A 15,524-nucleotide genomic window follows, 5' to 3' on the forward strand; every position below is an offset into this window, starting at 1 on the left:
ATGGGTGTTTTGCATATAGAGAGGAGTGCAGAGGAAGGGGACAAAAGGAAATAGAAGGAAGCTTTCTTCGCACGTGTTCTTTTTTTATTCAACAATAAAATGGCATTTCAGTTCAGCAAGAATTGTTCAACTGCTGCAGTAGAAATGGCTATATTGTTTTTTAAATTTAATTAACTTGAGTAATCAGGTGCTAGCTATAAAAGCATTATTAATTGTCTTGCGCATAACTTGAAAGGAACCTGTATTTAAGTACAGTAAGTTTAGACTGTCTTCCAGTTCTATTTATTCCGATGCTTTCTAATTTTGTTTTCTGGAGAAACAATTAACTATAACTCAGAATAGTTGGGCAACCATTAAAGCAAAGATTTTTTTTTTTTTAAAGTGTTATCAAAAAGAACAAGAGTTCATAGCTATTAGTGTTAAAAAAAGTGAGTGCAGAACTGAGTTTGACTGACAAGTTGTCACCTGAACTTATAAAATTTATAGGGGGATAGACCTATATATTTGCCAGAAATACTTAGTCTGTAGCTCCAATATCAAATTTAGTTTGGGGTAGTTTGGTTTGTTCACTTGTTTTTTAGAAGCTTCAGTAGGCATTCAGACAAATAATTTGTATGAATTCATTTGAATTTCTCCCTGAATGTGATCCTAGCATACATTTAAAAAAAAAAAAACAACTAACCACCCCACCAACCCCCCCACCACTCCAACCCAACTAAAAAAAAAATATCCAAAGCCCTCCCAAAAAAACAACCAAACAAAAATGAATAGAGGTACTGTAGAGTTTAAACAACTAATAATTTTCTCTTAATTATATCAGGGGGGAGGGAATCCTTTATTTCAAAGTCAATCTTAAGTACAACCATGAGTAAACACTCAGATTTGTTGGTGGCTTGGTACAGAAAATAAATGGTCTGCTACCACTGCATGGATCAATACTCTCTCGGTTCATGTGCTACTAATAAATGACTTAGCCCACATTAGGGAGACAGAAATTTTCCTGCCATATAAAGCTGTTACTGTCCTTTATTTTACCATTAAAAAAAAACCCTCTAGTTTGTAGTTTCTCTTTCTTTAGTTTCCTCTTTTTTTTTTAGTGTATTGTTATTTGAAGTACATAATACAGCAATTTCTTCTCTTGAAATAGTTTAAAAGCATGGGCAGAATTCATCATAGATGATGTCCTCAACATTATGCGTATATAGGTTGTATTTAAACATTGCTGAAGAGACTTGATGGGGATGACTTATAGGGAGAATAAAATTCACCTTGGAAAATGGACTTGTACTACCATCCTTAGAGCAGTTTCTTTCACTTCTAGACATTATGTGAAGGCCTGATAAATATTTGAAGAAAGAACAATACATCTGACCCCCAGTAAAAAAAAATGCAATGGTGTTTATGGTATTTGGAGGCATGCATTTCACAAATGTAAAAATCTGCAAGCAGTCTTGATTCTGAAGCTCTGTTCTTCCTGCGCTTTAGTGGACCTACAGCTGCGTTCACTGGGTGGCCAGTGGTGCGCTGATGTGGGTATGAGTGAGTGTAAATAGTTCAGGCAAGGTCTACCTGCTGAGAAATAATCTGTTTGAAAGAATGGACTTTTGGAAGTCTTGTCATTGGTCTTGTGGACCAGTGAAGTTGTGCACCCTATTTATCTCCTGGTTGATGAAAGCACTGCCTTTAGATACTGTTTTGCTCTCTTCATGCAGGGAGTTTATCCAAACAAAATGCAAGATAATATATTTGGCCTATCATTACGGTGCGGTGGGGGTTAATCAGCGACATGCTTATAGTATTTTTCTGTGAAACTTTTTCATTGACCAGTGAGAAGTCATGAATGATTTTTGGGGCTGGAAGGGTGGTGAGCAGGACCTGATGTTAGTTTCAGCAGTGAATGCATGCTCTGTTGTATTGTGGTGAGGAAAGAACGGAGAACACGCATTACAGTTGAGACTAGTCTCCCAAAAAACGTGGTAGGTTTGGGAGATCCCGGTCCACATCACTGTACTACCTTGTCTGAAACAGAAGCTCAAGCTGTGGTCTAGTAGAATGGTTTTCATGGTGTATTCTTTCATTCTGCTGTTACTGTGGACTCATGAAAGCTAATGCTGAGACGTAAACGTGTTGTTAGAAGGCTAGAGACCTGCATATGCAATAGAGACCTTTCAGGGATCCACCGATTTAAAATGTTGAAAATCACCTGGTGGTTTTTTTTTTCCATATCCAAACTTACGCTTTAATAACTAGAATCTTGACTGGCCTCGTAGATGTTCTGAACATTCTTTTTAATTTCTGAGAGGTTGTATGCTCATCCCAGTGAGGAATGGGAAAAATTTTGATACAGCAAAATTTTCACAAAGGCTGAGAAACCATTAACCATCCAACAGTGACTCAGTATGCGAAATTATTCTCAGAGAGGTGTTGTGTTATTACTACAAAGAAAATCGTTAGGATTACAATTGTATAACAGCAGAATTTGCCACTGTGTATATTACGTAACCGCATCTGTTCTGTATTGCTGTTGTCAATGAATCAAATGTGAGAACTGCTCTAAATCGGTACCTTTTGTTTGAAATACACCTGAACTTGTTTCATAAATTTATCCTGTCTGCAGAACCTGAAAATAACCTGGAAAAATTCAAACTTAGGGACTACTTAAAAGAAGTAAAAGATGTGGTCATTAGAAAATAAATGTTTACCTTTTCTTCTTTAGGTCAGAAGACTTGTCTCCACTTACATGGTATCTTTCCTTACCTCTATGTACCATATGATGGTTTTGGACAGCATCCGGAATACTATCTTCGTCAAGTGGCATTCAGCATTGACAGAGCGCTTAATGTGGCTTTAGGCAATCCATCTTCTACTATTCAACATGTTTTCAAAGTATCATTAGTATCTGGAATGTAAGTATGACCTGTTAGGATTTTTAGTTATTTGTTTTGAAATGTTTTTGCAGTTGTACTAAATAGAAGCACTTACTATGGACTTGAGTGACTGCAGTGCTTTTCCTTTTTCTTTTCCCCATGTGTGTCTTCATACAGGCCTGTACAACTACTAAATAATTCTTCTCACTTGCTTTGATTTTAAAATAATCAACAGGTTTTCCCCCCAAACACCTGACATAACCATTTTTTCCTAAACTTGGATCCTAGTGTCTGTAACTTTTCCAAATCTGTTCCTTTTAGCTTTTTCTGTCTCTGCTATTACAGCAGTACTTTCCAGCTGGCGTCTTCTACCTGTCTGGGTTATTCTGGGTTCCCTGTGACCAGCCATGTTTTGCAGGAGCCTGACTCTAGGTCTCCTTTTCTTTGTTAATATGAGATGGCCCCTTTAGGAAGCACATCGCAGAGACTGTCAGCTCATGTTTACCCATCTGGTTCTCCCAGCAGCACAGGCCATGAAGTGGAGACTCTTACACATTAGTTTTCTTATCTGTCAAGCTGACTGTTGTGTTTTATTATTTGGTGTAGCTTTCTACTACTGCTGGAACTATATGCTATTATAGAATGTTAACATTTTAAGGATTCTCTTAATTTTTATTTAAGTCGCATAACCAAAGACTGAAAAATACGTCAAATCATAGTGAGTAATGGGAAGCTGTCCTGGAGGAACACAGTTAGTCTATACATGCATTGAATTTTTCATCTTCAAAACAATGTGAATGCTAATTTTCAGTACTATGCAGCACTATCTTTTACTTATTTTTTTTCCCATGCACTTTTGAAATATGTTCTTTCTAAGTTTAGGAAGATAATCTTTCTGTTTCCAGCCAGTTTTAGTGGTACCTTCTAGATATTGCTAGTAAAGGGGCTACAATAACTTCTTTTCATCTTCAGTCAGAACTTTCTGATGTGTTTTTGCAGTAACAAGGAAGGTAACCCACCGGATTTCTTATTTTTGTCCTTTTTCTGAGAACTATGTGAATTGTAGTATAGCTGTTCATCTCAACAGTAAAACCTGGGCAGAGTCAACTGCTGAAGACAGTCTTTCCTCGACTCAGTGAGAAAACAGACAGAGATTAGGAGATCCTGCCTCTTTCCCCTCTCTTGCCTTACAGCTTCAAAACAGTCATTACTGAAAGTTCAATACTCATTGCCTCAAAGAAGCATAGGAAAGAGCACTTCATCCATTTTGTTTGCTTGCATAAGAGGCTAATGGGAAGCACCTAACAGAAATTATAATACATCTTCATCTTTACCTGGGTAGATAGACATGTTTATGTAGTCACAAAAGAAATTTGTTTTCTTCTCTTCTGACCAGGGTCAGATTCTGCTCATAAATATTATAGTGTCTCCATGGTGAGAAGCCTATATTTTTCATTAAATCTTGGAGTTTATCTTAAGCCTTCTCTTCTACATTAGCAGGAAAATTGTTATGTAATAAATAAATAATAAAGGTGTTTGCTAAACCCTTGTAAGTTTAACATAAGATTTTTGTTGCGTTAACTTCCAAACATAGTGGAGGTCCAGGAATAAAAAAAGAGGTGAAATATACTGTCCTTGTGCATTGTGAAGTTAAAGTAGGCGTTCATAGCTAACCTTGGAAGTGTTATAAATCTTGCTCTCCCTGCTGCCATGTCAATGTGAGTATGCCATGCAAGTGCTGACTTTTTTTTTAAAGTAGCTTTTAATTTACATGCCTACAGCACACTGAGTCATTATAACTCAAGGTATATAACCTGTCATTAGGTTTATACTACCTCTATAAGAAAGAGATTGATTCATTATACAAGATCTGATCTCCCTTTTCAGCTTAACAGCTTGAAGTTTGTTGTTTCAACTTAGCTCAGTTTTAACATCATAAACATTTTTTTAAATAGTTCAGTCTAGCTTTTGGAGATATTAAATGTGTGCATATTTAACCATATTAAGGATAGCAGTATTAATGCTGTAGTTGTGCAGTTCTGCTGAGTTTGCATTTAATTTAGGACTGAAATCCCTCTTACTACTGAACTTCATTTTTTAGACTTAGCAGGTAAGCATCCCAGTTGCATTTTTTTATAATATTTTTGATAAAGAGATTTTGTTTTATTTTATTTTTTAAAGGTGACATTTTTAATGTATGCTTTCCTGAATTTCTGTTGACTTTGGTTGCGATTACTGCAAACTGTAGACTTCTTGCATTCACCCAATGTGTTGAATTATGGCCTGTTTTCTTAACATGCTGTTTTACAAGTATGTTAGATTAGATTAGAATTCTAGATGTTGAAAAGTCAGTAATTCAGTCAAGTATTACCAGAATTAATGCTGGCTGTTCAACCTCAGTTTAATCTTGACATATTCATTATGCTATGTATTCTTTAATTGCATTCTCAAATCCTATTTTCTTCAGGATTCATGCCTCATTTAGTGCACGAGATGATTAGTAATCACTGAAAAGGGGCAACTATTCACTCTTTTAAGCAGTTCTTATTGTTCAGTTATTTATGTTACACAGCCAGTATTTACTCATTTGCACCTGATGTGCAGAATTAATGTCCTTAAGGACTTTGTTACAGCATTTATCAGAAGGGCTGAAAGCTGTTTTGGAAGCAGTCCAGCACTAATAAATTTGTTAAGAGTACTATTATGATGGTGTGCCATCAGTATGTTTACATGTGTGGAAAGTAAGAAACAATGTTAAGCCAGAAATGCCTTCCAATTTTTTAGATACTTTGATATGCATAGGGCCTATTCTTTTTATCTTTGACATATTATATAGTAATGTTGTGCTACCCTTTGGCCTGACATATGGGAATTCTCATTCTCCTGGATATGCAGTTTGTCTTCTAATTTTTTTCCTTGGATTTTAATACTCTTTATAGTAAAATGCGGTTGAATAAATGCCACAGCATAACTGGCTAGCTTCTTGCTTTTACTTCTTCCTCTCCAGGCCTTTTTATGGTTACCATGAAAAGGAGAGACAGTTTATGAAGATTTATCTTTACAATCCTGCAATGGTAAAAAGGTAAGGATGTGGTGGTATGAAGTTCTGGCTGATTTCCTTATATCTTGTATTTAAAAGTCAATTTTGAAGCAAGATTCACCTACATCTTAATAAAATAAAAGCAACAAAATTATTGTCCAAATTTTTCAAAACACATAAGAAAATTGCTAATTTTAAGCACACCAATATTATTTTTAAAGCAGTAGCATGTTAGGAAAGCAAGACTAAAATATACCTGCCTTTAGTTGTCTTGTATTAACTGTAATTGTTGAACACTTGAACAAATTTGTATCAAGTTACTTTTCCTGAAACTCTTAAGGAAAACGAGGAAAACTATTAAGGGGAACAATGTAGTACTCTGTCATATATTATGAAGTGAATTTTGGTAGTTTTTAAATTCCAGCACCCATTATTAAATTTAAAATATACTTGAAAAACTGGAGAGTTTTTGTTATTAGACGGTTTATTTATTTCTCAATAGAGTAATGTTCTGTTAAATGAAAGCACAGCTGATCTCAATCTTACTGTCACAGTAGTTGCGGTAAATTCAGGAATAAATAAGGAGAAATTATTTCTCAAGCATAAACTGAAATCCCTTGCGTGTGTAGTATTACCTATTGTAACTGGGTTTTTTTTTAAAGATCTAATACATGATCATAAAATAGGATTGTCTGGGTTTTGTTCTAGGCTAGTAAAATTTTGCATGATGTTAAATTTCTGCCTTAATGTAATCTATATGCATGTATGACATGACAGTTGTTTCGAACTTTGGAGCTTCTCATGTTTGAATTCCTTGTATCCAAATAAGGACTAACACTTCACTTAAATTATTCCTTTAATTTTTCTGTATAAAATTTTATTTTTTGACCCAATTTGTGGCATTTAGAAATGATTAGTGCTTTTCTTTGATTTATAGATACATCCTGTTAAATTTATTGCACCAATTTATAATTATCCAAATACCTGCAGTTATTTTTTAATGTGTAGATGTTTAAAAGAGAAGATTTGTCATCAACAAATTAACATTAACAACTTCTAGGAAGTTGTTAAAATACTGCTTCTGTGTATATAGTATGGAACTTTAAAACCATGCAGGACATCTTTGTATATACGTCAAGGACAACTAGAGAGACTTTCAAAGTTATTACTGTTGTGTAGGCATACAGCTGCCATAGTTACTCTGTAGAAAGATTTTCATGGACTATAGTGGCTTTGGATCAGTTGCAGGAATAGTACATGGTATGATGGTTTTTGAGGTTTGTTTGTTTGTTTAAGCTGGAGTATTCACAGCTCCTTTGTAATTAACACCCAAATATTGAATAATTATAAGCGGAGGTAATTTTTGTGGGTCTGTTATTGTGAAAACAAAATTCTTAAGTTAAAAATGCAACTAAAGCAAAATTTAAAAGAAATTTAAGTATTTTATATTTTGATAAAATCAAATATCAATATTGTTGTACTGGAATAATTTTTGGTTTATGTCCAAATTGTCTTTAATTTTAGAGTATGTGAGCTTCTGCAAGGTGGAGCCATAATGAACAAATCTTACCAGCCTCATGAAGCCCATATTCCCTACCTCCTTCAACTCTTTATAGACTACAACTTATATGGAATGAATTTAATAAACCTGGCTGCTGTCAAATTCAGAAAGGCAAGGAGAAAAAGTAAGGTGTTTATTTCTTAAGACCGCGTAATTTTTTTGAAGGCTAAAAACTACCATTTTGAACAAAATGTCGCTAGCTGTCAGACTTCTGCCGTAGTTTGTGGCTGAATGGGTATCATGTGTTGTTGCCCTATAGTTTGCTTTCTGTGTCAAAACAAAGTCTGTGTCTAGCTTTCTATCATTTTCCTTTTTGTGCCTGTGTATTGGGATTGAGGAAGAGTCTGCTTCCTGAAATGAGATGCTATACATCAAGAAACACATGTTCTGTCAGCAGCACGGCTGTGACCATTTTCACAAGATGATCACACCTCTTTCCAAGTTAGAAGATTAAAAATAGTTGATATTTAGTTGAAGAATTCACATGGAAGATCGCATACTAATACTGTTGCTTTAATTTTTTGACATTTGTTTTTGATCCCTGTATCAATTGTAATTCATTTTTTTTTGCTGTGCTCTTGTCTTTACAAAATTATGGCTAATCATTGTGCTCTGCTGACAAATAATGTTTTTAATTGAAACGTTTGTGTTTTGTACTAAGGTCATTTGCTCTCAGGTGAAATTTGAAATATGAATGTCTGAGCAAAGGAGGTATTTTAAATTTTCATTTTAAAGAATTAGTTTGGCATTTTGAGTGTACGCACTTAAATAAAAATGAAGTTGGACAAGAACATCCATAATGTTTTCTAAATGTTTCAGTATAAAGGGGAGATAACAGTAGGAAAACCTTAATGTCTTTGGTACTTAACATTTAGGACAATAAGTATTGTTTACTTAAATCATAATTGTTCCTACAGCTAAAGCAAGAGTTGAAAAGAATGGTGAAGTATCTTTCTCTAAAAACAGCAAGTAAGAATCATGCTGACTTTAATTTTTTTCCCATTATTTTTATGCATATATATTCAGACAGGAATAGATTATTTTTTGTAAGTGATTCTCATCTAAAGAAAAATATTCTTTTAATACTCAACAATAGGCCACACTTTTTTGCTGGTGTCCAAACTGTAGGAAGACAAAAGCTCAGCCACAGACAGAGCATTTTCAGGATCTTCAGTCCTGAGGAAGTATAGTCAGGTACCTTTAGCCTTCCAAACCTCCAAAGCAGCCTTCTGGAGACATGCAATGCAATTGTATTGAGTAGTTGCTCCCATCCTTTTTCCATAGCTCTTCTCACTCTCTCTTTCAGATGACAGGTGAAAGACACAAGCTATTTATATTCTCCTTCATCATTTATTTAAGGATTAGAGACCTAGGTCTTGAATGGGAAGAAGAGGGTGAAAGAGGAGCATGGGCTGAGGCCACTGAACTGTAACTATTCTGGTAGGGGAGAATCCAGTAGGATAAAAGCAAGAAAATGACAGGCTACCTTGTCCTGGCTTGATCAGATAGTGGCAGCAGTGCTCCCAGCAAGTATCATAACACTTTGAGTGGCTCCTCATCACACGTATAAGTAGCCTGCCTCAGTCTGTTGCAGTCCCCGGTCACAGGATCACTATCTATTACTCCTAGCACAGCAGCTGAATGATAAATGGTTTGTCCCTGGTACAACCTTATAGAGGCAATGCTGTCAAGAGGCCAGTCCTTGCACAGCAGCCCTGAGAAGAGCTAGCCTTTCTAATCTCAGACCTGTTGGAGTAGTGTAGAAGGCACAGCCTCTTCTTATGACTGACACGCTTACCTGCCTGTTCCACAGCTTCTGTGTCTTGGGGGTGTGCATTCATTTTAGTCATGTGTAGTTTGTGCCGTGCAGGCCAGGCTGAACATTGTTTCTTAGGTGGCAGTAAAAGCCTTTGCCTAAAGATGTGCCGCAAACAATTACTGTTCTTCCCTTGCAGATGATGATACAAAAATCAGTCTGGCAAGAAATAGAAAATTCAATAATAGATCTGTTCCTACATGTAATTAAGCAGCCTCAGGAGCCTGTTTCCAGTGGTATTTTTTTCATTGAGATACGTAGACTGTTTTGAAGGCTGAGAGAGGAGCAGGCAGATTTGTAGTAGCAGGAATACTCTGCCTTCATCAGCCTGTATCGAGAAGATGCAGGAGTTCTTTTTTTCAAGTTCTTCTCTTTATGGATAGTGAGGAAGAAGGCTGCAAATTCATTTGTGCACCACATGCCACTAAAACTATTACAAAACTTTTATTTTCAATAGTTGAATCTTCTTCTGTACTATGACTCTGAAAGACCTTGATGTGTCGCTGCTACTGTTTTTCAAGATCTTTGTGTCAAGAAAAGGGGAATATTGAGTCTCCTTAAATCTCTATCCCTATAAGTAACTTTACTGAAGAAACAAACTGATACAGGAATTTAAGCCTCGATTTTTAGAAGTATTTGAAAGTAGGATTCTTAGGGAATAAGAAAGGGGGTAATGCACTGAAAATGCCCTGGTGTGATATTTGAAATGCATATAATTTTTAAAAATAGTAGTATATATTTTACCAATTGGCCTAAAATCTTGCATAGCTGCTGTGATGTATTTTCCTTTAGAGTATACATCTATTCAGTCCCATTTCATCAACTCAGAATAATCAAGTTGCAGATGAAAAATAACGAGATGTTTCCATGCACAGTCAGCTTGCATTTTAATACGGACAATTAGTCGATATGCCACACAGTAAAATCATGGCTGTGTTTCTTCCTGCACCAGCTCTGCCCAAGGGCAAGTCGTCACTTTAGAACAGCACAGGCACTAAGCTACGCTAGGTTTGAGCTGGGTCTGTGCAAACAGGATCAGATATTTTGTGTTGTCTTTCTGTAATCACTTGCTTAGGCATTGTAGTGCATAGACCATCTTAGTGCAGGTGTGGCTGAATGTGAGCTAGCTCCTACATAAATACAAGCATGTCTTTTCACCACACTTGAGTACCACATTTCCAGTGTGAGTTTAGTGTCTGTGTGCCATGTCAGGGCACTTAGGAGTCTGAGGTAGGGGCAGGATTTGCAGGAACTAGTCTGGGTACAGTGGGGTTGGTCTGGAACATATTTAATTAAGCCTGCTGGATTTCAGTTGCTTCTATTTGTAGCTCCTAAGGCACTTTTGGCATGGTGTTTCCTAGTTGCTTCTGTAGTAACTATATTATTCAGGGCTTTTTGCTACATGACATATCCCTATCCCTGGTATTCCAAGTAGTGGAATTCACATTGGCAAGACTTCTATGAAATTTACTTTGAAATCATAGAATAAAAATGCATATTCTAACAAATATTTCTTTATTGAAGGTCTCTGGCAATTGAATCGTTCAATTAGTGTATCTTTAACAAATGCAAAAGTGTTTGCTATTGCTGAAAGGTAAATTTAATAAAAAAAAAACAAACTTGCTAATGTGTGACACCAACATAGCTGAGAAAATTGAAGGTTCGAGCTGGTCTTTCACATAGAAGTGGGAGACTGAGTAATTTTCAAGGTCTTCTCCTATTCCACCTCCCCCCAGCTCCATTCCTGGGCTTTTTTCTTTCTTGTGCCACATCCTGTGTATATTGTCTTTCCTTCCTCTGAAGAGTGAAGGTTCAGGAGGAGACCACAAAGGAGGTAGTAAATCTTCAGAGGGGACTTCTCCAGCATGACTTTGGAGCACACTTCCTTACACTGAGACCTCCGAGCAAACTTACACGGTGTTTTCTTTATTTGTAGGTCAGACAACATCTGCCTTCATTGCAGGTTTTCACTTACTGCTACTGCATCTGGAATATATTGTGTATTTTCTTTCAGCTCACAGATGAGAAAAGGAAAAGTGTGAAGTAGAATTTAGTGTTTTCTTTGACTTCTAATTTCCATTGGGATCTGACCTGAGGACCCAGACACTTGGGAATTCTGAAATTTACATCAGACTCTGCATGATTTACTTTGGAACTCGCACAAATAGGAAAAAATTGAATTTACGTTAAGATACGACTAGAACACAGCAAATGTAATTCTAATAATGTCAGTGTGTTGAGAATATATTTTTCTTTTTATGTGTATCTACATGTTAGAAAGAAAGTTAAATCATTTAAATGCTAGCATAGTTACTTTTTGAAGATGATATCATGCAGTGCTATTTATTCTTTAGGAGCATTTGGACTGGTAGTATTAAATAATAAATGCAATTATATAATTATATGTGTAAAAAATACTGCCACATAAATGAATTCATTTCTCATTCTGTTTTTCTTTCTAGGTGATACATCAGGTGTAAGTAAACGTCATACAATTCATTTGCCAGAAAATTCAAACAGCGCATCTTTCATTGAATGGGAAGAAGATGAAATACCAAGGTCAGCATGCCAAATTTTTTTTGTGTGTGCTGTATTTTCTTATATACATCAACTTGTATATACTACAGGGTTCCAGTCTCTCATTTAAAGGACCCTTTTATGTTTTATAGGTTTAAAAAAAAAAAAAAAGTGCTAATGTGACACAGACAATCATTATTTAGTTCGTTTGTATAGTTTTGGTCATCTGACACTTTCAGGTATATGGTTGTAAAAATCTAACTGGGAGGTAACAATAGGAATATATGTGGCAAATTCAACTTTCTGGTTTTTGGAAGATATGTTTCTAGCTAATGACTTCTGATGAAAAGCTAAGCAAATTTAATAGTTATGGAGAATACTTACACATCAGTTCACAGACTGTGTTTTTGTAATCACCCTTAACTAACATGAATAGCGTGCTGTCAGAGTATTCCAATTTGTCCATTTCAAATAGTAGCTGCATAGGAATCTCAGCACAGAATTTTCATATCCGTCTCCCATGCTCTTCCTTTTTTCTAGACATTTCCTAGTCTACAGCTTGTAATTTTTAATCGCTTTACTTCTATAAGAAAAGGAGTATATCTGGGGTGTTGAGGTTTGGGGGGTTGGGGGAAGAGAAACAGGCGGTATCTGGTGCTGCCTTGATTTGTATGGTTTACCCATAACAAGTTCATTCTTTAAGCTACTTTCTAATGTTTGACAGGTCCTGTAAAACACTATCATCTCGTAGTCTTCTCAGTCTTTGGGTAGTTCCTGTCATTCTTCTCTGAATAGCTTATCAGGCTCAATGTGCCACACTGCTTGCTAGTGTTATATACTGGGAGCATTCGCTCCCCCAGTAGAAACCAAGTGCTTTAAAACCTTACGTCAGATTTTTCTAGTGTGCAAAAACTTGAGCTTGTGCAAGGCAGCATCTGTTTTTCTGATTCTGCTACTCCTGCTTTAAGGAGGTTTTGAAACAACATTCATCTGATTAGTTGTCTTGTGATTTTACTTGTGGTCAATTCATATCCAGTTGTTCTTGGGCTATTTCTTCCCCTTTTTGGCTGCATACTTCGTTCATAGTCTGTTTCAACCTTTATTTGGCTCAGTTATGTAAGCCAAGTTACTTAACCTTTGGGGGGTTGGATCATAAGTTAGACCGGGATTATCTGATGTTACTTTACACAGATCTGGGGAAGGCAGATAAAAAGAAAGCAAAGTAGCACTTCCTGGCTGTCAAACCCGGAGAGGGATGGGCCCAGCACAGCAGGAGCCAAGGGTGTCTTCTCTGCAGGCACTCATCCTCATGGCTGTATCCACAAGCCTTCTTTCCTCCTTCTTCCACACTTTTGTGTGTACAGCCAGGGGTGCAACACCTCGCTTGTGCCAGTCCTCCTCCAGCTCTCCCACACGTTCCAGCAGTAGGATGTTAGCAGTAATGGGGCAAATACCAAGCCTGTCCGCTTCCCTAGCATTCATTTTCTGTACTTTTGCCAGCAGGAATTTCTTTCTTGAATGTAAAGCCTGAATACTACATAGTATACCAAACAAATTCTCTCTAGTGCCATATGCAATGATACTGGTAGTTCTCTCCCTGAAATGCTTCACAGTCTCATTTACCACGTCATTTTGGCTTATAAACATTTTAGGATTTATTAGTACAAGATGTTTCTCCTCTTCCTTTTTTTCCAAGTGATAATCTTCCATTTGGAATCCCTTACAAGTTCATATAGGGTCTTGCATCCCATTTATAAATTTCATCCTGTTTCTATTATTCTACTTCTAAGTTACCCTGCTTTCATTTTATGATACTATGATCTGGTTATGTATCCAGTACATCTACTGGCTTGCCTTATCAGCATATTTCATTAGTACACTCCTGCATTTCTTGCCAATAATATTAATGAGATGTAAAGTAAACTCAGTCCCAGAAACTGGTCTATATTCAGTTCTACGAATGTTGTATCAACCCTCAGTCTTTTTTTTATAACCAATAGGAATTTTGCCTTTAGCCAGCTCTTAGAATGCTTTAATAATTTAGGAACTAATTTGCATCTCCAACTGAAATTGTTTCCCATTTGACACTGTGTCAAACATTCCTTTGTCTAGAAAATGACTTCTTCTATTAAAGGTGGTGTAGCATGGCTGTCTTCCACATGCTGTAGCATGTATATGCCACTGCAAAGTAACAAACCTAAACTCTTTTCCATTCGTGATTTTACTCTGTTCTGTATTTACACAAAACTTATTGTCGATTATAATTTCTCCTGGATTATTTGTGGGAGGCATCAACTTAAAACAATGTTCTTGTAATCAAACCCATACTGCAGTTTGTCCCACTTTCAGATTACCTTCCTACTTTTATTTCCTTTAAAATTCTGAACATTTGCATCTAGGTTGGTTTAACGGGCCCGTAATTGTCGTGATCAACCTTGCGGAGGGTAAATCTGACCCAGACAGTATATGAGATATCTATCCAAGAAAACCCTTGTAACTGTTTCCTAAAATGATTGTGACTCAGATTTTTTTCCATGCTGTTTTTATTCTTGCGATCTACAGCATTATTTGGTATCTGTAAAGCTGCCCTTCTTCCTTTATTTCTGTCTTTCCTTAACAAAGTATATTCTATATTCCAAACATTTGGTTTCTGTGTATACCTATATCAACAGCTACATTGATTTTTAGTTTCATGTGCAATACCAGCACAGTCCCCCCACTTTGTTATCCAGTCTTCTTGAGTTCAAGTTGAGATGTTCAACTGTTTTGTGAATTGTTCAGCAAAAAATTTTTACTTACCATATTTCATCATTTCACCGCTATTTCCAGCAGCATTTAGAATTTCTCCTGTGTGTCAGTACTGAACTTCTAAGTCTTTGCTTGTCCTTTATATCAAATATGAAGATGTCATAAATCTTTCCCTGCCTTTCGCCTGTACACTTAAGTTGTTTGTTGTTTTTTCAAGAAAAGCAAAAGGGGAAAAGACAGTCAAATGTTGTTTGAGACTGCAAAATTTCCAGGGCTGCCTTGTATTCTTAGTGATTGGGATGTCTGTTTAGACTCATTATCCTTGGTTTTGTGTACATTGAGAATAAATTTTCGAGATAGTCCAGCGTGTATCTGCCAAGTCCTTGCTGCAAGTGGCAGTTAACGGTTCTCTGATTTAACCAAGTAGCGCCAGTGACTTGGCATTTCTTGACTCTAGTGTACATCAAGTGGTTGAAATCTGATACTGGATACCTGGTAGGTAATATGCAAAAATATTATTCAAAAGTTATGTATATAACATTAGCGGCATTTTGCATGAGTAAATGCCAGTGGTGGTTCCTTATTTCAAAAAACATTTGAGAACTATGCCAAAGTTTCTGGGTGACTGAACTCACTCTTCAGTACTAGAGAGCACCTTGCTACTCTGCCACTTCTCCAGAACAGTATTTAACCCAGCCATGTCCTGTCTTGCTCTTGGCAAATCTCTGAATTACTAACATGCTGCTATAATTAGTGTACTGTATTAAGCCAGGCACAATTCTTTTAATCTAATTCTAGGGTGATTCTGTTTTGAAGTAGACAAATGTCCAAAGCCACTAGTGCCCAGGAATCCCTGATGTTGTAAGGCTTTTAATACGATACTTGCCAGCGTTATCAGACTGGAACCTACAAAACTCACTCCTTAAAATAGGCAGTAGTCACCTGAGTCTGGCAGCGCTATCCAACAGTTTTGAC

The 15,524-nt window shown here is 36.4% G+C and overlaps 1 protein-coding gene across 3 annotated transcripts in view; it reads left to right on the forward strand.

Annotated features, from left to right (window-relative positions):
- Nucleotides 1-15,524, forward strand: part of REV3L (REV3 like, DNA directed polymerase zeta catalytic subunit) — a 129,700-nt gene that overhangs the window by 48,580 nt on the left and 65,596 nt on the right. For all 3 annotated transcript variants that reach the window (XM_087775676.1, XM_087775673.1, XM_087775672.1), the window contains exons 2-5: nucleotides 2,717-2,906; nucleotides 5,875-5,949; nucleotides 7,432-7,592; nucleotides 11,747-11,843. In XM_087775676.1, coding sequence (XP_087631802.1) covers nucleotides 2,717-2,906; nucleotides 5,875-5,949; nucleotides 7,432-7,592; nucleotides 11,747-11,843 — 523 coding nt within the window. The remainder of the gene's footprint in view (nucleotides 1-2,716; nucleotides 2,907-5,874; nucleotides 5,950-7,431; nucleotides 7,593-11,746; nucleotides 11,844-15,524) is intronic.

Source organism: Nipponia nippon, unplaced genomic scaffold (genome assembly GCF_047370975.1).
Source record: "Nipponia nippon isolate SJK-2023a ecotype South Korea unplaced genomic scaffold, ASM4737097v1 scaffold_4, whole genome shotgun sequence".
Lineage (NCBI taxonomy): Eukaryota > Metazoa > Chordata > Aves > Pelecaniformes > Threskiornithidae > Nipponia > Nipponia nippon.